General features: G+C 37.8%; 1 protein-coding gene across 4 annotated transcripts in view; it reads right to left on the bottom strand.

Moving 5' to 3' along the window:
- ATG10 (autophagy related 10) overlaps positions 1-21,977 on the bottom strand; it is a 248,894-nt gene that overhangs the window by 166,919 nt on the left and 59,998 nt on the right. For 3 of the 4 annotated variants that reach the window (XM_070465773.1, XM_020903094.2, XM_070465772.1), the window contains one exon: positions 6,018-6,125. The exons of the other annotated variant lie outside the window; for it this stretch is intronic. In XM_070465773.1, coding sequence (XP_070321874.1) covers positions 6,018-6,125 — 108 coding nt within the window. The remainder of the gene's footprint in view (positions 1-6,017; positions 6,126-21,977) is intronic. 4 annotated transcript variants of the gene reach the window in all.

Raw genomic sequence — 21,977 nt, 5'->3', positions numbered from 1 at the left:
TTAAAAAATGTAATCTAAAGGTGTAACCTCAGGCTTTAAAGTAATGAAGATAGTAAATGAATAAATAAATATGCTCAATACACATCTCTGATACCTCTTCAAAAGGAAGAAATGAAACTTCAGACAGAAGAATCCAAACCTCAATTATATAAAAAAATCACTGACCAACCTAAAATAAATATTTATGTGTATCTAAATTGAATTAATCAAAGGGCAAAATCTGGGCTATCTCTATTCTATGAAAATGATTCAGAATTCCATATATGAAGATGGTAGCGATAAAAAGAAAATGCAAAGCAATGTTAGACAAAAGCTATTTCTACAGGAATAACTTTCAGGCACTTCCCTCTTCTAAACATTCATTAATAATTTTTACTACTGGTTATTAAAAATCAATATTCATGTTGAATATTCATCTCATTGTTTTCTTTTATTTAGAGTGGTTAATGTTAAACATGAGTTAAAAAAAAAAAACTTATACCTTGTTTCTCTAGAATTGTAGATTTAGAGAATTGCAGCTAGAATTCTCTAGGATTGCAGCCACTGTAGGCTATGTTGGCCGGTGAGTTAATCTGCTGCGGTGCTGTGCTCAGTCGTGTCTGACTCTCTGCAGCCCAGGGGACTGTGGTCTGTCAGGCTCCTGTGTTCATGGAATTTTTCAGGCAAGAATACTGGATCAGGTTCCCATTTCCTACTCCAGGGGATCTTCTGGACCTAGGGATTGAACCTGTGTCTCTTGTGTTTTCTGCATTGGCAGGTGGATTCTTTAGCACAGGGAGTTAATTTAGAACCTTACAAGATAATTTTAAAGTTTAGCAGTTATTTTGCAATAATATTCACGTGAGGTTTAAACTTAAACTGTGACTAATTTTCCTCAAAATAATTGTCTGACTTGAATATAGAGCCTCTGCTACCACTTTCACTCTCAAACTATTATTTTATTTTTATAAATAAAGCAATGAATCTCTCTTGGTCACTGGTAATGAAAACATCTTGTTCAAGTCTTGTTTGTTACTTCACAAACTCAGAAAGGTCACAAGCAAATCACAGTAACTACTCTCAACAATAAATGTCTTATCTAATGAATAATCATATAAGAACTCTTGTCCCCAAAACCAACGCTAAGCAACCCCAATATAATTAGTAGATTTCTGAATATCATCTCACTCTTTTAAGTATTATTTTAAATTACATTTTAAAAATTCAAACAAGACATAGATTCTGATTTTAACAAATTACTTCACTCACATATTCCATTATATTTCTTTGATTTTTAAATTCTTGTTTATTGCACATAAACTCACGGGCATAAAAATCATGAATCCAGCTACCCCTCTATAGTCAAGACTACCAGTTCTGATTGGAACAGAGAAGTGATCTGATTTCCCACTTCATACATGGCCAATCTTTTTTAGATCTTTTTTAAAGTAACTACTAGAAGAGGCATTCTTTCAAATATCTTTAAATAGGAAATTATGTACAGATACAATGTGCTAAGTCACTTCAGTCGTGTCCAACACTTTTGTGACCCTATGGATGGTAGCCCACCAGCCTCCTCTGTCCATGGGATTTTCCAGGCAAGAATACTGGAGTGGGTTTCATGCCCAGGGGCAAGATCCCTCCAGGGGATCTTCCTGACCCAGAGATCAAACCCAGGTCTCTTTTGTCTCCTGCATTCGCAGGCAGGTTCTTTACCACTAGCACCACCAGGGAGGCCCAGTTATGGATGGGGCTCTAAATTCCAAAGAGAATTCCAAAGCCCCCTGGCTCAGTCTTCTATACAATGTGGAACCCCTTTCTATAATATTAGAGGCTAGGTTGTAAACTGGTGGCCCAAGGACCATTTTCAGCCCATACACATAGTCTATTTAGACTAAACAGAATTTTTTTTTTATCAACACATAAACCCAAATCTTGCCTTCTCTTGAAAATCCACCTGGAGATGCATTTCTACTGCCCCTTTGGATGAACCATTCCCTCACCACTTTTCCACAGGTCCCACCAACTCCCATCAGCCCACTTCATTCATCACCATGCTGGTGCTTTAAACATCTGAACATTTCTGTCAGTGACCACTGTTTTGGAGAAAAGGTTATCCACTCTGTGGCTAACATCTCCAAGAAAGGGAAGGGAACTCACAGCTTTGCAAGCTGACCAATTTCACTGTGAACAATCTAAACAGTAGAGACTTGTCTAGAGTAATTTCTAGTTACTCTGTCTCCTCAGAAACAAAGTGAGTCTACTCTCTCTTCCACGGAAAGCTTTCTAGATATCTTAAGACAATTAACCATCCTAGGTCTTTAGTTCTAATTTAACATCCCCAGAGTTCCCAATAGTCCTCATAATAATATATTTTCAAGCCTACCCATGGCCCCCAGCATGCTTCTTTGAATGGATAAACCCCACTTATGATCAAATTTCAACTATTATTTATGAATTCATTCATCATGTACTCTATCAATGTTGTTTTGCACACACAATAAGGTAATATTTCCTTGTTCTATAGCAGTGATTTTCAAATTATCTGGTCTCAACACCCCTTTACACTTTTAAAATTCACTGACGATTCAAATGAACTTTTTGTTTAAGAGAGTTATGTGTATGATATTTATTGTATTAGAAATTAAAATTGAAATTTCAAAAAATATTAGTTCACTTTAAAAACACATGGTAATATAACAGCAAATTTCTATGAATGATAATATAACAGCAAATTTCTATGAAAAAATAAATGTTTTCAAAAACAACATAAATTAGTAAGAAAAGCAGTATACATTTTGAAAATATTTTTAGTGTCTAACTTAATTAAAGACAGCTGGATTTTTATAACCATTTCTGCATTCACTCCATTGCAATATCACACATAGGCAGCCTCTGGGAAACTAGGGGAGAATGAAAGTACAAAATGTAAATAATATCTTAACATTATTAAATATATTTGACCTTGTGTACCCCTTGAAAGGGTCTCTGGGACCCTCCAGGGGACCCCAGACAATATTTGGGATCCAAATCATGCTTTCATTAATATGGCTTAGTTCCAGCTAGTTTCTCTAGCATCCGTGGCATTTTTTTCACTTACCTTGAGCTTGTGGTTGACTAAAATCATTAGCTCTTTCTCAAATAAACTGCCGTCATGTCAATGCAGGCCTTACACTTCCTCACAGATGCCATTTTGTTGGTTTTAGGTTACCCTTTGGTAGTAGACACTGTTGCTGCCCTGCCCAGGTCCTCTTAAGGCCAGCGCACCCATTCACACCCAGCTGTTATACTTATTGGCTGATAAAACACAGCAGCCCCCTTCCCTGAAGAATTTCTCAGTGATACTGGAACCATCTTGCTTGGAAGCTATGTTTACCTCTACATCAGTCAATGACAGACTGACAGATCAATAAATGTTACAGAGAACAAAAGGTCAGCCTCAAGGACACAAGGTGAGACTAATTTGGGGTATCTATGCTCCAGAGTTCTAAGGAGATCAGACTAAAGCTCATCTCTAGTGAGACCGCAGTCTTCCTTAGCTTTTATCCCTTGTTCTTTCCTGCTTCCGTCACTCCCTTTCTCCTAAGAACATATCCCTAATAAGTCACTTCAACAGGAATCTCCATCTCAGGCTCAACCTAAGACATTTTTCATTTCATCAAGATTATTACAGTATCAACTCTACCATACATTATATTAACTAACCATCTCAGCTGTGCGTCTAAAATACGCCAAGAGTTCCATTATAAAGTACTGCAGCGGTGCTTAGAGTGTGGTGGTCCCTGCAGCAGCAGCATCAGCATAACCTGGGAACTTGTAAGAACTGCAAATTCTCAGGCTCCAATCCAAACCTACAGAACCACAAAGTCCATCACAGAGATGTGCCATAAGCAACTAATCCACTACTGTTGGATATTTTAGTTGTTTCTACTTTTTCCTACTATAAATAGTGGTAAAATGAATATACTTTCATGTAAAATTTGAAAAAGTTTTAAATGAACACATGTAAAACTTTGTGTATATTTCTAATTATTTTCTGCAATTTACTTTGATGTAACAGCAGTGCATCAAAAAGGAAGATAGATGAATAGAGGGAGGGATATACAATACAGCAAGCACAGCAAAATGTTAATGTTGGAATCCAAGCAATGAGTACATGGATGTTCACTGCAAAATTCTTTTGATTTTTTCATATGTTTGAAATTTGTTGGGAAATGTTGAAAATAAAAAATGTTGAAAAAAATTATATTTTATGAAGCTAAATTCCTAAAATTGGAATAGATAATGCATAGTATGTGCACATCTTTAAACTTTGTGAAGTTAAAACATCAACCAGAAAGTGTCAGTTCCTTCACACTGTCAACACCACTTTTTAGTGCTTTTCAAATGTCTGCCAACTTGTTAGGGAAGAACTAGTAATTTATCTTTTAAATCATCATCTCCATGTGCATTTTTGAAGTTAATATATAGTGAACTGAAAAGCTTCCTAACATGCTTGGCTTCATACACGATGTTGGTTATTCGAACCATGAAACAGTAATCAAGGTTTGAATACCTACTCAAGATCCCCTGGAGGAGAAAAGTGGCAACCCACTCCAGGACCCTTGCCTGAAAAATCTCATGGACAGAGGAGCCTGGCAGACTACAGTCCAAAGAGGTGCAAAGAGTCGGACATGACTGACTGACTAAGCACTCAATATACTAAGAACACTAACAAAAAAACCTTAAATCAATATATATAAATCAGGGGCACTTACTTTATTATGAAACACAATATCCTCAAGAATAAATTTCCAAGTAAGTTATACAGGCAATGGAACTATCCTGCTGGTCCAGTGGCTAAAACTCCAAGCTCCCAATGCAGGGGGCTTGGGTTCAAACTCTGGTCAGGGAACTAGATCCCACGTGGTGCAACTAAGACCTGGTGCAACCAAATATAAAAATCCCTTGGAGTACTTTAAAAAAATAATAAATTTAATTTTAAAAATAAATAAAAACTAAATTACACAGGCAACAGTTACTTCCAGGCCAGCACTGGACACAGATAGAAGGGGTTAGGGCTCAACCGTCACAAAAAAGTCTCCTTTCCCATTTTACTAGGATATCTGGAATTTTAAGCATTAGATTTCTTTCTTTATGTTGAGGCAATTAGATCCCCACTGATTCAATTTTAAAATTCAAGCATTTTACTTCAATATGGGTTCACATAATTATAGTTCATCCATTGGATGGAATGCAATGGAGCCATTAAAAAAGAACTACAGCTATCTACATTTACTGACATGGAAAGAAATCCATGTCATACCTGTTCATTGCAGAACACAAGTGTGTATGTGTGTGTGTGTGACAGAAATATGTGCAAGGATACCTACCAAAATATTCATAGTGGTTACCTTCAGTTGAAGGATGTATGGGAGTTTTTATACATTTTTCTATTGTTTATTTTTACAATGGATATATAAAAATTTTTGTTAACAACATGAAGTAGAATAAGTCTATTTGCATTTTGATAAAAAGAAAGTTGAAAATATCCCAGAAAACCATTATGCCATTATTAGTACCTTATTAAATTTTAATTTAGCAAGATTTTCAAGTCAAGGTTAAAGTCCCCTAAAGAATGAGACCCAGATCCAGCATATTTTAAAGGACATAGAAGAAAAGTTAAAGATAGACTAGGTAAAGAGATCTCCACCACGCATTACACAGCTAAGGAAAGGCCTGTATTATCCTGAGGGGATTTCACTGGAAAAAATCAAAAGCAATGGAAGGCATCTGTAGTTTTTAGATCTAAGAGAAATCAAAAGGGTGAAGCCTTGTGAAAACCTGTACAGACCCAGAGTGAATCTTAACTTTACCACAGTTACTGATTTCAATATTATAGAAGAAAATACCCCTTAGAAATGATGTTCACTTCTCCCCTTACAACAGGTTCAGGATCTGATGGCAGTTAATTTTTTTAATATATTTATTAGATTTAAATTTTTACTTTATACTTTACAAAGACTAAAAAGAAGACCATGATATGTTAAACCACTCACCTCCACAGGAAGAAATGTCTGTACATGGTCAGATGTTCCTTGATGTGACACTGCAGTTCCATTTTTAACTTGAAAATGTGTTTTGCACATGTAGCCATCAGAACAGTCCTGTGTTCCATCACCAAAGAATACATAAGAAAATGCCAATTATTGTGAGAACTCATCGTTCTATGAACTACAGTGTCTCATAAGTTCCAAACCAAGCAATGAAAAACTAAGTATATTAAATGAGATAATATGGATAAATTCATCCAACTCATCCTGCACCCAGCAAGTACTCAATAAATAGAAGTTCCAAACCAAGCAATGAAAAACTAAGTATATTAAATGAGATAATATGGATAAATTCATCCAACTCATCCTGCACCCAGCAAGTACTCAATAAATAGAAGTTTTATGCCCCTTCTTTTCTCACCTGTTAATGATGTTTCATCTTCTCAGAGATTAAATACCTTTTTCCTCCAAGCATTTCAAAACACAGAATTCATAGAGCACATAGGTTGGCAGCTGTTTAAACATATATCAACTTATAGAAATGTCTTGTCATATAATATTGATATTCATTTCATAGCATATAGAAAAATAGAAATTTTAGGAGGACTTGCATCCTGAAGCTAGAAATGATCCTCTGTTTCAATTTCTTGCTCAACGCAAGATCTCCATTAAGAGGTCCTGGAGAGATAATCATTCGGCCCCTTCCAGAGCACTTCCAGGTACTCACATGTCACCCCCTTACATAACTACCACATGCATTCTGGTATACAACACACTATTCACTGAGAAAGTTTAGTTCTATATTGCACTGAAGTGTGTCCTTAACCTTAATTCACCAGTTAATTCAGTTAACCTGAATTAACCTTAATTCACCAGTTCTAGTTATGCCCTCTGGAGTCTAAACTCTTTTCCAGAGTCATTCTTCAAAAGTTGAAGATAATTTTCACTGTTCTCAAATGTTGGAAGGTATGATTTCCAAGCCCTTCACCAGCTGCATTTCTCTCCTGCTTCTTGTATAATGCATGCATACTAAGTCACTTCAGTAATGTCCAAATCTTTGCTACCCTATGGATGGTAGTCAGCCAGGCTCCTCTGTCCATGGGATTCCCCGCAAGAATACTGGAGTGGGTTGCCATGCCTTCTTCCAGGGGATCTTCCCAAACCAGGGATCAAACCTGCATCTCTTAAGTCTTCTGCACTGGTAGCCAGGTTCTTTAGGATTAGTGCCACTTGAAAAGCCCCTTCTCATATAATCAGTTCATTTCAGTTCAGTCACTCAGTCATGTCTGATTCTTTGGAAGCCCACGGACTGCAGCACACCAGGCTTCACTGTCTATCACCAACTCCCAGAGCTTGCTCAAACTCATGTCCATCGAGTCAGTGATGCCATCCAACCATCTCATCCCCTGTCGTCCCCTTCTCCTCCTGCCTTCAATCTTTCCCAGCACCAGGGTCTTCTCAAATGAGTCAGTTCTTCACATCAGGTGGCCAAAGTATTGTAGTTTTAGCTTCAGCATCAGTCCTTCCAATGAATATTCAGGACTGATTTCCTTTAGGGTGGACTGGTTGGATCTCCTTGCAGTCCATGGGACTCTCAAGAGTCTTCTCCAACACCACAGTTCAAAAGCATCAGTTCTTCGGAACTCAGCTTTCTTTATGGTCCAACTCTCACATCCATACATGACTACTGGAAAAAACCATAGCTTTGACTAGATGGACCTTTGTTGATGAAATAATGTCTCTGCTTTTTAATATGCTGTCTAGGTTGGTCATAGCTTTTCTTCCAAGGAGTAAGCGTCTTTTAATTTCATGACTGCAGTCACCGTCTGCAGTGATTCTGGAGCCCCCCAAAAATAAAGACTCTCAGTGTTTCCATTGTTTCCCCATCTATTTGCCATGAAATGATGGGACTGGATGCGATGATCTTTGTTCTGAATGTTGATTTTTAGGCAAACTTTTTCACTCTCCTCTTTCACTTTCATCAAGAGGCTCTTTAGTTCTTCACTTTCTGCCATAAGGGTGGTGTCATCTGCATATCCGAGGCTATTGATATTTTCTTGGCAATCTTGATTTCAGTTTGTGCTTCATCCAGCCCAGCGTTTCTCACAATATACTCTGCATAGAAGTTAAATAAGCAGGGTGACAATATACAGCTGTAACATACTCCTTTCCCGATTTGGAACCAGTCTGTTGTTCCATGTCTGGTTCTAACTGTTGCTTCTTGACCTGCATACAGATTTCTCAGGAGGCAGGTCAGGTGGTCTGGTGTTCCCATCTCTTTCAGTATTTTCCAGTTTGTTGTGATCCACACAGTCAAAGGCTTTGGCGTAGTCAATAAAGAAGAAGTAGACATTTTTGGAATTCTCTTGCTTTTTTGATGATCCAATGGATGCTGGCAATTTGATCTCTGGTTCCTCTGCCTTTTCTAAATCCAGCTTGAACATCGGAAGCTCACAGTTCACATACTGTTGAAGCCTGGCTTGGAGAATTTTGAACATTACTTTGCTGGCATATGAGATAAGTGCAATTGTTTGTGTGGTAATTCGAACAATCTCTGGCATTGCCTTTCTTTGGGATTGGAATGAAAAGTAACCTTTTCCAATAACACTTACTATTAAAATCACTAATAGCTGATGTTCATCTAATTGTGACTGGTTTCGTTTTTTAAGGCAAAACTTGTTTGAACTTAATGAAGTCATGCATAAAAATTTAGTAACTCTCATGCACATACTCATGTCTTAAAGAACATTATTAATTCTCCACCAAAATTTTACACTAACATTCGCATTTCAACAGAATTAAAATAATTATCAATAAGAAAAACATGGTTACTTAATCTGATGTAGTAAAAAAAATATATGTACAGAATAGCACTCAAACTAAAAAATTCATAATTCTCTTAAATACTTTTACTAAGATTCAAAAATTCAGTTTTTAACTATAAAATAAGGAAATTTCATAGTGTTTGTGAGCCATTTAAGACTGAATATGTTTTCAAATGTGTGTCATAAAAACTATGTAAGAGCGTTTGATATTAGGTAATATCTTGGGTTGAATACTGTGTGTGTGTGATCTTTGCACAGGGTCCATGCTAATCTTCTTTGGGGTTGAATACTATCCTTCCAAAATTCATATCCACCAGAAACCTTGTTTGTGACCTTATTTGGAGATAGGGTCTACGTAGCTGTAATCAAATTAAGATGAGATCATACTGGAATAAACTAGACCCTAAATCCAATATAACTTGTGTCCTTATGAGAAGAGGGAAATTTGCCTATGGAGACAGACACAGGGGAGAAGGTCATGGGGAGAAAGAGGCAAAGACTGGAGTGATGCATCTATCAGCCAAAGAATTTCAAGATTCCCATCAACTAACCAGAAGCTAGAAAAGGCAAGGAAAGGTTCTTCTCTAGAGCCCTTGGAGGGACCATGGCCCTGCTGATACCCTGATTTTCAACTTTCGATTTCAGAACTTTGACAATAAATTTCTGTCTTTTAAACCATAAAGTTTGTGGTACTCTGCCATGGAAGCCCTAGGAAACTAATACAGAAATGATATTTTCTTAAATCTGATGGCACCTTTATACTTGTTATTGTTGTTTAGTTGCTAAGTCCTGTCCGACTCTTTGCAACCCCATAGACTGCAAAATGCCAGGCTTCCCTGTCTTTCACTATCTCCCAGAATTTGCTCAAACTCAAGTCCATTGAGTCAGTGATGCTATCCAATCATCTTATCCTCTGCCGCCCTCTCTTCCTCCTGCCCTCAATCTTTCCCAGCATCAGAATCTTTTCCAATGAATCAGTTCTTCTTATCAGGAAGCCAAAGGATTGGAGCTTCAGCTTAAACATCAGTCCTTCCAATGGATATTCAGAGTTGATTTTCTTCAGGATTTACTGGTTTGATCTCCTTCCAGTCCAAGGGATGCTCAAGAATCTTCTCCAGCACCACAACTCAAAAGCATCCATTCTTCGGTGTTCAGCCTTCTTTATGGTCCAACTCTCACATCCATACATGACTACTGGAAAACCATCACTTGCATCTTACAAATCTTTGTCAGCAAAGTGATGTCTCTGCTTTTTAATATGCTGTCTTGGTTTGCCAAAGAACAAACATCTTTTAATTTCACAGCTGCAGTCACTGTCCACAATGATTCTGGAGCCCAAGAAAAGAAAATCTGTCACTGTGTCCACTTTTTCCCCAACTATTTGCAATGAAGTGATGGGATCAGATGTCATGATCTTAGTGTTTTGAACGTTGAGTTTTAAGCCAGCTTTTCACTCTCCTCTTTTACCCTCATCAAGAGGCTCTTTAGTTCCTCTTCACTTTCTGCCATTCAAGTGGTATCATCTGCATATCTGAGGTTGCTTATACTTCTCATGGCAATCTTAACTCCAGCTTATGATTCATCCAGCCTGACATTTCACATGATGTAATCTGAATAGAAGTTAATAAAGAGGGTTAAAATATATAGCCTTGACTACTCCTTTTCCAACTTTGAATTAGACCTTTGTTCCATGGCCAGTTCTAACTATTGTTTCTTGACCTGCATGCAGGTTTCTCAGGAGGCAGGTAAGGTAGTCTGGTATTCCCATCTCTTTAAAAATTTTCCAGTTTGTTGTGATCCACAGAGTCAAAGGCTTTAGTGTTGTCAATGTAATAGAAGTTGATGTTTTTCTGGAATTCCCTTGCTTTCTCTATGATCCAACAAATGTTGACAATTTGATCTCTGGTTCCTCTGCCTCTTCAAAACCCAACTTGTACATCTGGAATTTCTGAGTTCACATACTGTTGAAGCCTAGCTTGAAGGAGTTTGAGCACTGAACTGAAGTGAAAGTCACTCAGTCATGTCTGACTATTTGGGATCCCATGGGCTGTAGCCCATGAGGCTCCTCTGTCCATGGAATTCTCCAGGCAAGAATACTGGAGTGGGTTACCATTTCCTTCTCCAGGGGATCTTCCCAACCCAGGGATCAAACCCAGTTCTCCTGCATTATAGGCAGATTCTTTACCATCAACTCACATGATAATTTGAGCATTACCTTGCTAGCATGTGAAATGAGCACAACTGTACAGTCATTTGAACATTCTTTGGCACTGACCTTCTTTGGAACTTGAATGAAAATTGACCTTTTCCAATCTTGTGGCCACTGCTGAGTTTTCCAAATTTGCTGACATATTGACTGCAGCACTTTAACAGAACCATCTTTTAGAATTTGAAACAGCTCAACTGGAATTTGATCACTCCACTAGATTTGTTTGTAGTAATGCTTCCTATGGTCCACTTGACTTCACACGCAAAAATGTCTAGCTCTGGATGAGTGGTCACACCATCATGGTTATCCAGGTCATTAAGACCTTTCTGTACAGTTCTTCTGTGTACTCTTGCCACCTCTTCTTAATCTTTTCTGCTTCTGTTGGGTCCTTGTTTCTCCTTTACATGCCCATCCTTGTATACAATGTTCCCTTTGTATCTCCAATTTCTTGAAGAGATCTCTAGTCTTTTGCATTCTATTGTTTTCCTCTGTTTCTTTTCATTGTTCACTTAAAAAGGCATTCTTAACACTCCTTGCTATTCTCAGGAACTCTGCATTCAGATGGTATATCTTTCCCTTTCTTCCTTGCTTTTTGCTTCTCTTCTTTTCTCAGCTATATTTAAGCTTCCTTAGCTATATTTAAGCCTCCACTTTGCTTTCTTGCATTTCTTTTTGGGGGGATGGTTTTGGTCACTGCCTCCTATACAGTGTTACAAACCTCCATCCATAGTTTTTCAGGCACTCTACCAGATCTAATCCCTTGAATCTGTTCTTCACCTCCACTGTATAAACATAAGGGATGTGATTTAGGTCATACCTGAATGGTCTAGTAGTAGTCCCTACTTTCTTCAATTTAAGCCTGAAGTTTGTGGTAAGGATCTCTATGATCTGAGCCACAGTAAGCTCTAGGTCTTTTTTTTTTTTTTTTTTTTTTTATGGCTAACTGCACACAGCTTCTCCATCTTCGGCTGCAAAAAATACAATCAATCTGACTTCGGTATTGACCATCTGGTGATGTCCATGTGTAGAGTAGTCAGTTGTGTTATTGGAAGAGGGTGTTTGCTATGACCAGTGTATTCTCTTGGCAAAACTCTCTCAGCCTTTGTCCTGCTTCAGTTTGTACTCCAAGACCAAACTTGCCTGTTACTCCAGGTATCTCTTGACTTCCTACTTTTGCATCTCAATCTCCTATGATAAAAAGGACTTTTTTTTTTTTGGTATTAGCTCTAGAACATCTTGTAAGTCTTCATAGAACCACTCAACTTCGGCTTCTTTAGCATTAGTGGTGTGGGCATAAACTTGGATTACCCTGATGTTGAATGGTTTACTTTGCAAACGAAACAAGACCATTCTGTTGTTTTTGAGGTTGCACCCAAGGATTGCAATTTGGACTTTTTTTGTTGGCTATCAAGGATACTCAAGCTCTTCTAAGGGATTCTTGCCCACAGTAGCAGATATAATGGTCACCTGAATTAAATTCGCCCATTCCCATCCATTTTAGTTCACTGAATGCTAAAATGTCAATGTTCACTCTTGCCATCTCCTGCTTGACCATGTCCCGTTTACCTTGATTCATGGACCTAACATTCCAGGTTCCTAGGCAATATTGTTCTTTACCTCTTGGGACTTTGCTTTCATCATCAGACACATCCACAACTGAGTGTTGTTTCCACTTTGGCCCAGCCTCTTCCTTCTTTCTGGAGCTATTTCTCTGCTCTTCCTCAGTAGCACAGGGGGAAGGCTCATCTTCTGACCAGGGGGGCTCATCTTCCGGTGTCATATCTTGCTGCTTTTTCACACTATCCATGGGGTTCTCCAGGCAAGTGTACTGGAGTAGTTTGTCTTTCCTTCCTCCAGTGGACCATGAGAGTCTGTCAGAACGCTCCACTATGACCCGTCCACCTTGGGTGGCCCTACACAGCATGGCTCAGAGCTTTATTTAGTTTCGCAAGCCCCTCTGCCACAACAAGACTGTGATCCACACCTCTCAGTCGGCTGGACTGTCACCCCTCTGGATGCACACAGGGAACTTGCTGTTCCCGTGATCAATACTAGTTCTGGTTGACTGCAGCCAACTCTTCAGACTGGTTGATGCCACTATCATAGATGGTTAAATGTCCTGAACATCCTTCCTGCCTGTAAAGTAAGCCATTAAGTATCAAATACTATTATCTTTTATTATTTCACTAAGGTTCTACACTTTGTAGATGGAATTATTATTGTATTTCCAGTGAAAGCTATTCTCTTTTCTCCTATATTTGACCCAGAAAGGTAAAACTCTGGCAGTACTGGCAGCCATTATGTAATTACATGGAGCCTGAGGATAAAGCCAACACAGAGGGAAACAAGACCATAAGATGTATAAGATTCTGATTATGTTATTTACACCAACCATACCTGAAGCTAGCTCTGCCCTCAAATTTTCAATTACATGGCCCCCAAAAGTCCCTTCTTGGCTTTATCCAATGTGAGTTGGGTTTTCTGTCACTTGCAACCAAAATAATCTTTTTATAAAATGACATATATTGTGTTTATTAGTTGAAAAGGAGAAGATTTTATACTGTATTTGTATTATCATTCATTATGATAGATAATCAATAGTTGATTATATACTATATAAGTTGAGTTCTGACAAAACATTTACCAAATACAATAAGACCATAATAGTATGTGTTTCTGAGAAAAAGTGCTCACAGTCTGCAATTTTAAAATAATCTGGCAATAGAAGAAAAAAGTCCTAGGGTGTTCAGAGAAAAGTTAGAGCTAAATTGTGTATATTGCATATAATCCATCAAATGAGGGTAACTTCTATTTTGTATTTTTAATACCTGAGTGTTGGTCATACAACCTCTTCCTAAGGGAAGCTATAACTTAGTAGAACTCTAATTACAATGCAAAATACACCTCCTTTGACATCAAAGAGTTGAGTCAGAAATTCCTGTGCATCTATGTTACAAAATCTAAGTAAATTACCCAGTATCTTTTCCAATGAGTTAGGATAGAGATGTGTCATTTTTAATGTTACTTATAATTTAAACAATTTAAATATCCATTTTAGGAAATTTCCGATACTATTTATTAATGTCTACACGGAAGTGCAAAAGGGTTTTTATTTTTTACCTCATGCTATATTTGGTCATGGTGATTTTTCTTTTCAATATCAATCTCTTAATAGCCAAGATTAGTCTTGAAAAATTAAATATAGAAAAAGGAGAACTTTACAGTATTTCAAACATTTACTTTCACAGAAGTAGGCCTTTCTCCCACATCATTTTAACTTAAGGTATAAAAATATGTTTTGTTCCTCACTGTTGAAGGATGCTTTTTTAGAAACAACAAACGTAAAAGTATGAGAACTGCCCTCTAAATTGGCACTATAGTCCATCATGGCCAGCAAACAGAATTGAACTCAAACCTCCCCCTGAAAATTCCAATGGACATTCCTCTCTAGCTTCCCTGTAGTCTTACTGTACTTATTATAGCTTACAATTTAGCATTAACCTCTTTAACTTTCTAACATTGATTAGTCTCACTTTCTCCAGTGATCCTAAGCTCAGGCCTAGGCCCTATCGCTAGAGGAAGGGAGGTCTTTACTGTAGAATCTGGACCACCTTCCACATAAAAACCTTATCCCCACAGAGTCTGAAAACACCCTAGAACTTCATGGGAGAATGGAACAAAAGGAACCTTATACCTCACCCAGTTCCACCCTCCTGCTTTAGCAATAAGAAGGTGAAGGACTGAAGTACTTTGAAGAGACTTGTCCTACAACCAATTAGGGGCAGAGCTGGAAGTGGAAAGCAGGTCTTGTGGCCTGAGTTCTTTCTACTATACTAAGCAAGTTATGCCAGAGAGCGGGATGAGGGCAGAAAGATCCTTATTGATGCTCATGGGCTGGGGGAAGCCAGGTTATGCACATGGAATAGCTCATGCCACTCATGTGCAGTCTGGGACCACAGACACAGCATCACCTAGGAGCTCGTTAGACATGCAGAATCCCAAGCCCACAACAGACCTCCTGCATCGAAATCAGTATTTAACAGGATCCCAGGTGATCTGGATGTACAATCAGAAGCACTGAGACAGGAAGACTGCAATCCCTGCCTCAAAGAGGTAACAAACTGCATTAAACAGTGGTTCTCAATGCTAGCTGCACATCTGACTCACCTGAGGAGTTCTGAAAATGCTGTTACTAGGGTGCCCCCTCAGATCAGCGAAGTCAGACTCTTTCCAATATACTCTAATAAAAAGAAAACACTACCTCACAGTCAAAACTCCTCATGTTATCTACATGAAATATCAAAATAAGGAATAAAGATTTAAATGAGAAAAACAATACCATAAATGTGTTCAATGTAAACACTGGAAGACTATAATAGCTCTTATTCATTCATCCATTTATTCTTATTATTTTCTTTTTTTATTTTTGGCTTCACAGCTTGCAGGATTTTGTTTCCCTGACCAGGGATCCAACCTGTGGCCCCTGCAGTGGAAACGTAGAGTCTTAACCACTGAACCACCAAGGAATTCCCTAAAAATTCTTAAAAGATATTTACAAAGTAAATAAAAACTTTGACATCACATAAAATATGCACTCAATATGTCAGCAAATTTGGAAAACTCAGCAGCGGCCACAGGACTGGAAAAGGTCAGTTTTCACTCCAATCCCAAAGAAAGGCAATGGCAAAGAATGCTCAAATTCTTTGAGCACAATTGCACTCATCTCACACACTAGTAAAGTAATGTTCAAAATTCTCCAAGCCAGGCTTCAGCAATATGTGAACCATGAACTTCAGATGTTCAAGCTGGTTTCAGAAAAGGCAGAGGAACCAGAGATCAAATTGCAAAAATCTGCTGGATCATCGAAAAAGCAAGAGTTCCAGAAAAACATCTATTTCTGCTTTATTGACTATGTCAAAACCTTTGATTGTGTGGACCACAATAAACTATGGAAAATTCTTATAGAGATGGAGCTACCAGACCACCTGACCTGCCTCTTGAGAAACCTATATGCAGGTCAGGAAGTAACAGTTAGAACTGGACATGAAACAACAGACTGGTTCCAAATAGGAAAAGGAGTACATCAAAGCTGTATATTGTCACCCTGCTTATTTAACTTCTATGCAGAGTACATCATGAGAAACGCTGGGCTGGAAGAAGCACAAGCTGGAATCAAGATTGCCAGGAAAATATCAGTAACCTCAGATATGCAGATGATACCACCCTTATGGCAGAAAGTGAAGAAGAACTAAAGAGCCTCTTGATGAAAGTGAAAGAGGAGAGTGAAAAAGTTGGCTTAAAGCTCAACATTCAGAAAACAAAGATCATGGCATCTGATCCCATCAGTTCAGTTCAGTTCATTTCAGTCACTCAGTTGTGTCCGACTCTTTGCAACCCCATGAACTGCAGCACGCCAGGCATCCCATCACTTCGTGGCAAATAGATGGGGAAACAGTGGAAACAGTGGCTGACTGTGTTTTTTGGGGCTCCAAAATCACAGCAGATGGTGACTGCAGCCATAAAATTAAAAGACGCTTACTCCTTGGAAGGAAAGCTATGCCCAACCTAGACAGCGTGTTAAAAAGCAGAGACATTATTTCATCAACAAAGGTCCCTCTAGTCAAGGCTATGGTTTTTCCAGTAGTCATGTTACGGATGTTAAGAGTTGGACTATAAAGAAAGCTGAGCACCGAAGAATTGATGCTTTTGAACTGTGGTGTTGGAGAAGACTCTTGAGAGTCCCTTGGACAGCAAGGAGATCCAACCAGTCCATCCTAAAAGAAATCTGTCCTGGGTGTTCATTGGAAGGACTGATGTTGAAGCTGAAACTCCAATACTTTGGCCACCTGATGTGAAGAGCTGACTCATCTGAAAAGACCCTGACGTTGGGAAATGTTGAAGGCAGGAGAAGAGGATGACAGAGGATGAGATGGTTAGACGGCATCACCGACTCGATGGACATGAGTTTGGGTAAACTCTGGGAGTTGGTGATGGACAGGGAGGCCTGGCATGCAGTTCATGGGGTCACAAAGAGTCGGACATGACTGAGCGACTGAACTGACTGACTAAATTATTAATAAATTATATTGCATAGGAAAATTCTTAAAGTCAAAAGGCAAATATCAAAATGTGAAAAAAAGATTTGTAGCTCAAATAGAAAAGGACTAATTTGTCAACATATAAATAGCTTTAATTTCCTCAATATATGAATAGTTCTAACAAACCATTAAGAAAAAGACCAATAGCCCAATAGAAAAACAAGCAAAGAATATAAATAGATAATTCACTAAAAGAGGAAGTATACATGCATATTAATCATATAAAAATATGTTCAATGTTACCAATTAGAAAAATGCAAATTAAAACTATGTGATACCATCTTTTACCTATCAGATTGGCAAAAATCAGAAAGCATGAAATACACTGTGGATAAAACAGACAAGCACTCTCATACATTGCCAAGGACAGGATAGTTTAAATTAGTTTAACCTCTTTGTAGAGCAAGTTGGCAATATGAATCCAAACTTAAAATGCATCTACTTTCCATCCAGAAATGGTACTTCGAGCAGTTTGTCATACAGAAAACAGTTGTACATGTAGGAAGTAAAATTAATGCAATGATATGTATTAAAACATTGTTTTAATAGCACAACACTGGAAATAACCTAAAAGCTCATTGGTAAGGATTAGTTAAATAAATTACAGTATTAAAAAAAATTATGGTATACCCAAATAATAGAATGCTATGCAGTAATAAAAAAAGTGAGTATGTTTAGTAAGTATTCATATGGGATAATAATCAAAATAGATCATTAAGTTAAAAAATATACAGAATAGCATGTATATGTGTATTATGCTACAATTTGTTTCAATATAAATTCATGTGCTTGTGTACACTGAAAATATCTGAAAGGACACCAAGACACTGGTATGAGTGGTGATCTCTGAGGTCTGGGTAAGGAGAGTGGGAGGGTTAGGAAGGAAACTTACATTTTTAGTGTACAAACCCTTTGGTGCTTATAAATGAAAAACACTGTATGTTAAACAAATACTTTATTGATTGCCTTTTGAATGGTATACCCCCAGGCCATCACATTGCTGCATTGGATTCCAATCATGAATTTCTTGGGAAAAAATGCTCTGGAAGCCATAAAGAACTTTAGAGAGACGAGCAAGTTTTCTAGCGTAGTACTAAATACACACTGGATGGAGATCTAAGGATTTCCTAACAGAACATGTTTGGGTCTGCTTTCTTACAAGCTGTCATAAGCTATGCCACCCAGAAAGCTATGATATGCTTGCCGGAATCCAGCTACCCAAATAACTGTGGGGTTTTTGAAGCTGAATTTTAATAAGCTTTAAACAATCTACTCTAGAAAACTACTGATGTCTAAAAAATTAGGTGGTTATCTAAGGGCCTCAGCCCAGCTTTGGAATAAAGGATTGCATATAGGACATAAAGTCAAATTTAACTACCCAGAATGACCAGCTGCAAGAAGGGTTGGCAATGCCACTGGGGAGGAATTAAGAGGAAGTTTCTAGGTCACTGCCAGCACTGAAAAAACAACAGGACCTTCAAGGTCAATGTAACCCTGAGGAACAAGCCAAACCTAGGCCACAGATCTCAAGAGGCTGTTCTTTGCTTCGGTAAGAGATCAAACCAATACTACCAGTAGCCATCCAGAGTTAATTAATCTTGAGGGCAAAAAAAAAGAAGGAAAATTGCTGCTGAAAAGCAAAGCTTACACTGGGTGGTTCAGACAATAAACTAGTATCTGTTCATTTTTTAAAGCCTAAAACTTAGATGGTATAGAAAGGTGACTGATAAGGATTTCGAGATCCTCCAGAACACGATTTTGAATATGTTAAAATGTCTCCTTGTGCCCCAGTCTTACTAATCCATACTGCTACATCTTCTCAATACATATATCGAAGTTTACCATGGCTGACTCTGATACCTCTGAGTCAATATCAAGAGTGACTAGATCCAGTCAAAGCAATTCACGGGTAACTGCTGGCCTTTGACTCGCAAAAATTCAAAAAACCAAAAACTTAGGAAAATTAAAATCCAAAAGTAAAAGTAAGTGTACAACATAATAAGACCTCCACACATCTTTTCCCTGGACTTGTGGTATTTTAGAGTTTACTAAACATGGCATAACCATTACTAAACAGTCCATCAACACCTTCTGGGGAAAGAGTTGGAGATACACCTCAGATAAAGAACCTGCCTGCCAATGCAGGAGACAAAAGAGATGTGGGTTCCATCCCTGGTTTGGGAAGATCTCTTGGAGAAGGCAACAGCAATCCACTCCAGTATTCTTGCCTGGAGAATCCCATGGACAGAGGAGCCTGGTGGGCTCCAGTTCATGGGGGTCACAGAGTCGGACATGACTGAAACAACTAGGCATGCATGAGGAAGCAGAGGCTGTCCTTCTGGGAAAGCATTCCATCTTCTATTTTATGTGTTGTCCCATCCAATAGAGGCCAATATCCCTTGCTTCACCATTTGCACAACATGACCCATAATGATTATTGCCTTTTATCTGTGTAACCTAAGGTGTGAATGCCTACTGAACACATTGGTTCACTAGCTGGGAATTAAACCACAAAACATGGTGAGCACTGTTCCTTGATTGGAAGTTTTCTGGCTCTGCCGAGTTTAAAAGAGCTATCTTAGTGTGGTCATGGTATGAAACTAAAAGAGAATCTGTGGGATCTTAACTTGAAATATTCTCTCTAAAGCAGCCATGTGGCAGAGGGTTATAAGACTGCCTTCTACCACAATCTTTAGTAGCAGTTACTCTTGTTTATACTAGCATGCTCACTCACAGACTCTAATTAGGTTTAAAGCTCTAGTCAACTGATAAACAAAGCACAGAGGAGTAATTATTGCTTAACAGAATCTAAATATTACAAATCTTGATGATGTAAAATAATAATATAATTTAAAAAATAAGGAGGAACAGAAAGGAATGTGGGATACAGAATAAGTACACTAAATTCCTTATCTATCATAGCAGGAATCAATAGATTTTGTCCAAAGATATTAGGAAGTAGAAGTAAATTGTTAAAGGTTACAGGAATCACTGTGAGAATAACTAACGGGTTATTCTTTACCAATAGGGGATCCTTTAAACAAACTTAAATTATCCATATGATGGAATACTATGTAGCTATCAGAAATAATGAGATAGTTCTATATATGCTAAGAAAGATGTCCATTGTGTAATATTAGGTGGAAAAAGTAACTTATAAAACAATGTTCCCATTTATGTAAATATGTTATACGTGTGCATACATCTACATGGTACATAGAAAACAAACTACAGAATTGAGTCAGAGGAGATGAAAGAAATATTTTCAACTGTATTTTATATATCTATATATCATTAAAATTTTTATAATGATCATGTATTTTTTTCCTTGTAAAAGTTACTAAATATAAAAATCCACTTCATGAAGGAAAAAAAGTAATACTGTGCTTTCCTTCCACTCTCTACAGTCAATAATACTCTAAGAACCATAAAATGTTCTTGCATACAATATTAACTTTTATTTTCTCTCCTTTCTAAACTTATTGTCTAGTTGCTAAACAAAAACAAGGCCAGTGCTTTTCCTAGGTCACTACCTAATTATAGTATACCTTCACTTTGCTTCTCAAGTGGACATTGTTTTACACCACTTAGGGCCTTCAGTTTTAAATTCCATCAGTAAAAACATGCTGGGAATCCCAGCAGTGTGGCTGTTTGTGTAAGAAGTTAGTTTTCTCACGTCAGTCCTACTCCCTTTCCCTGGGAGGACTCTTAGACCTACCAAGTCACTCCCCTTTTCACCTCTAATCTCTTCCAGCTTCTTGGATGAGCAGTAGAACACACTGCTCTCCCCTACCCCAAAGGCAGCTCAAACCCCAGCAAGGGCAGTGACCCCAGGGTATGAAGAGCAGAAGAAAACCCACCATTTGTCAGGTCAGCAAAGGATGTTACGGGACCAACTGTATGATCTTTTTGAGGAGAGAGAGGTGCAGATGAGCACACATGTTTATGTGTTGATACACACAGCCTGCTTATTTCATACTAATTTTTTAAAAATGGTAATAGTTTAAGAAAGGCTAACTCCCTTCTCTTTTTGGAGCCAAAGCATCAACAGTAAGTTTAGGTCACATTAGTTCCATTTTCTTTAATAACATTTTCACCAGAGAAAAATGTTAACAATGTTAAGTTTCACTATTAAGCATTTTGTGGGATTTCATTCTCTTTTCTCTCTTTCAACTTTTAATAAACATTTTTCAGGTTTTTCAACTTGCCCCATTGAAAGTTTTCAATTTTCAGTTCATGAATGTGGGACCTCCATATGTACCCTCACAGCTTTTATTATATTAAATAATTTGGCTTTGCTTCCAGGAGCATTCCTGCCTATTTGTGCCTGAGAAATGGCCAGCAAAACAAACACTGTAACTGACTGGAAGGGAGGATATGGGGGGCCTGCTGTAGGAAAAATAAATTTTTCTCTTTGTTTCCACTTTCAGCTTAAGCTTATAGAGATTTTACCATATTTTGTTTGCTCTAGATGAAATGTTCTCAAAGTTTATCATTGCTCTTCTAATATCATAGATAAGAAAACATAAAGATGAACCCAAGTTATGACCTTCTCCATCCTGATTTCTAAATTTGAAGTTAATCTGAATCTTATTCGTATCCTAAATAATTTCTTTTTATAAAAGTATCTGTTATAAGGGCCTTATTCAAGAAAATTAAGAGTATTAAAGTAATTTTGTACTTAATGAAATAAATTGAAGGAAATTTGATAGTCAGACAGTAGAAAATTATCAGGGTAGCAAATTGCCACTTTCATTTCAAAACACAGTCCTTGCAAAGCTGTACAAATAATTTATTAACTTTCCTAGTTTTTCATGAAATGAAGGGTGCCTGA

Source organism: Odocoileus virginianus, chromosome 3 (genome assembly GCF_023699985.2).
Source record: "Odocoileus virginianus isolate 20LAN1187 ecotype Illinois chromosome 3, Ovbor_1.2, whole genome shotgun sequence".
NCBI classification, from domain to species: Eukaryota; Metazoa; Chordata; class Mammalia; order Artiodactyla; family Cervidae; genus Odocoileus; species Odocoileus virginianus.
Note: the sequence above shows the minus strand (reverse complement) of the source record. Positions and strands in the feature narration are given on the sequence as shown.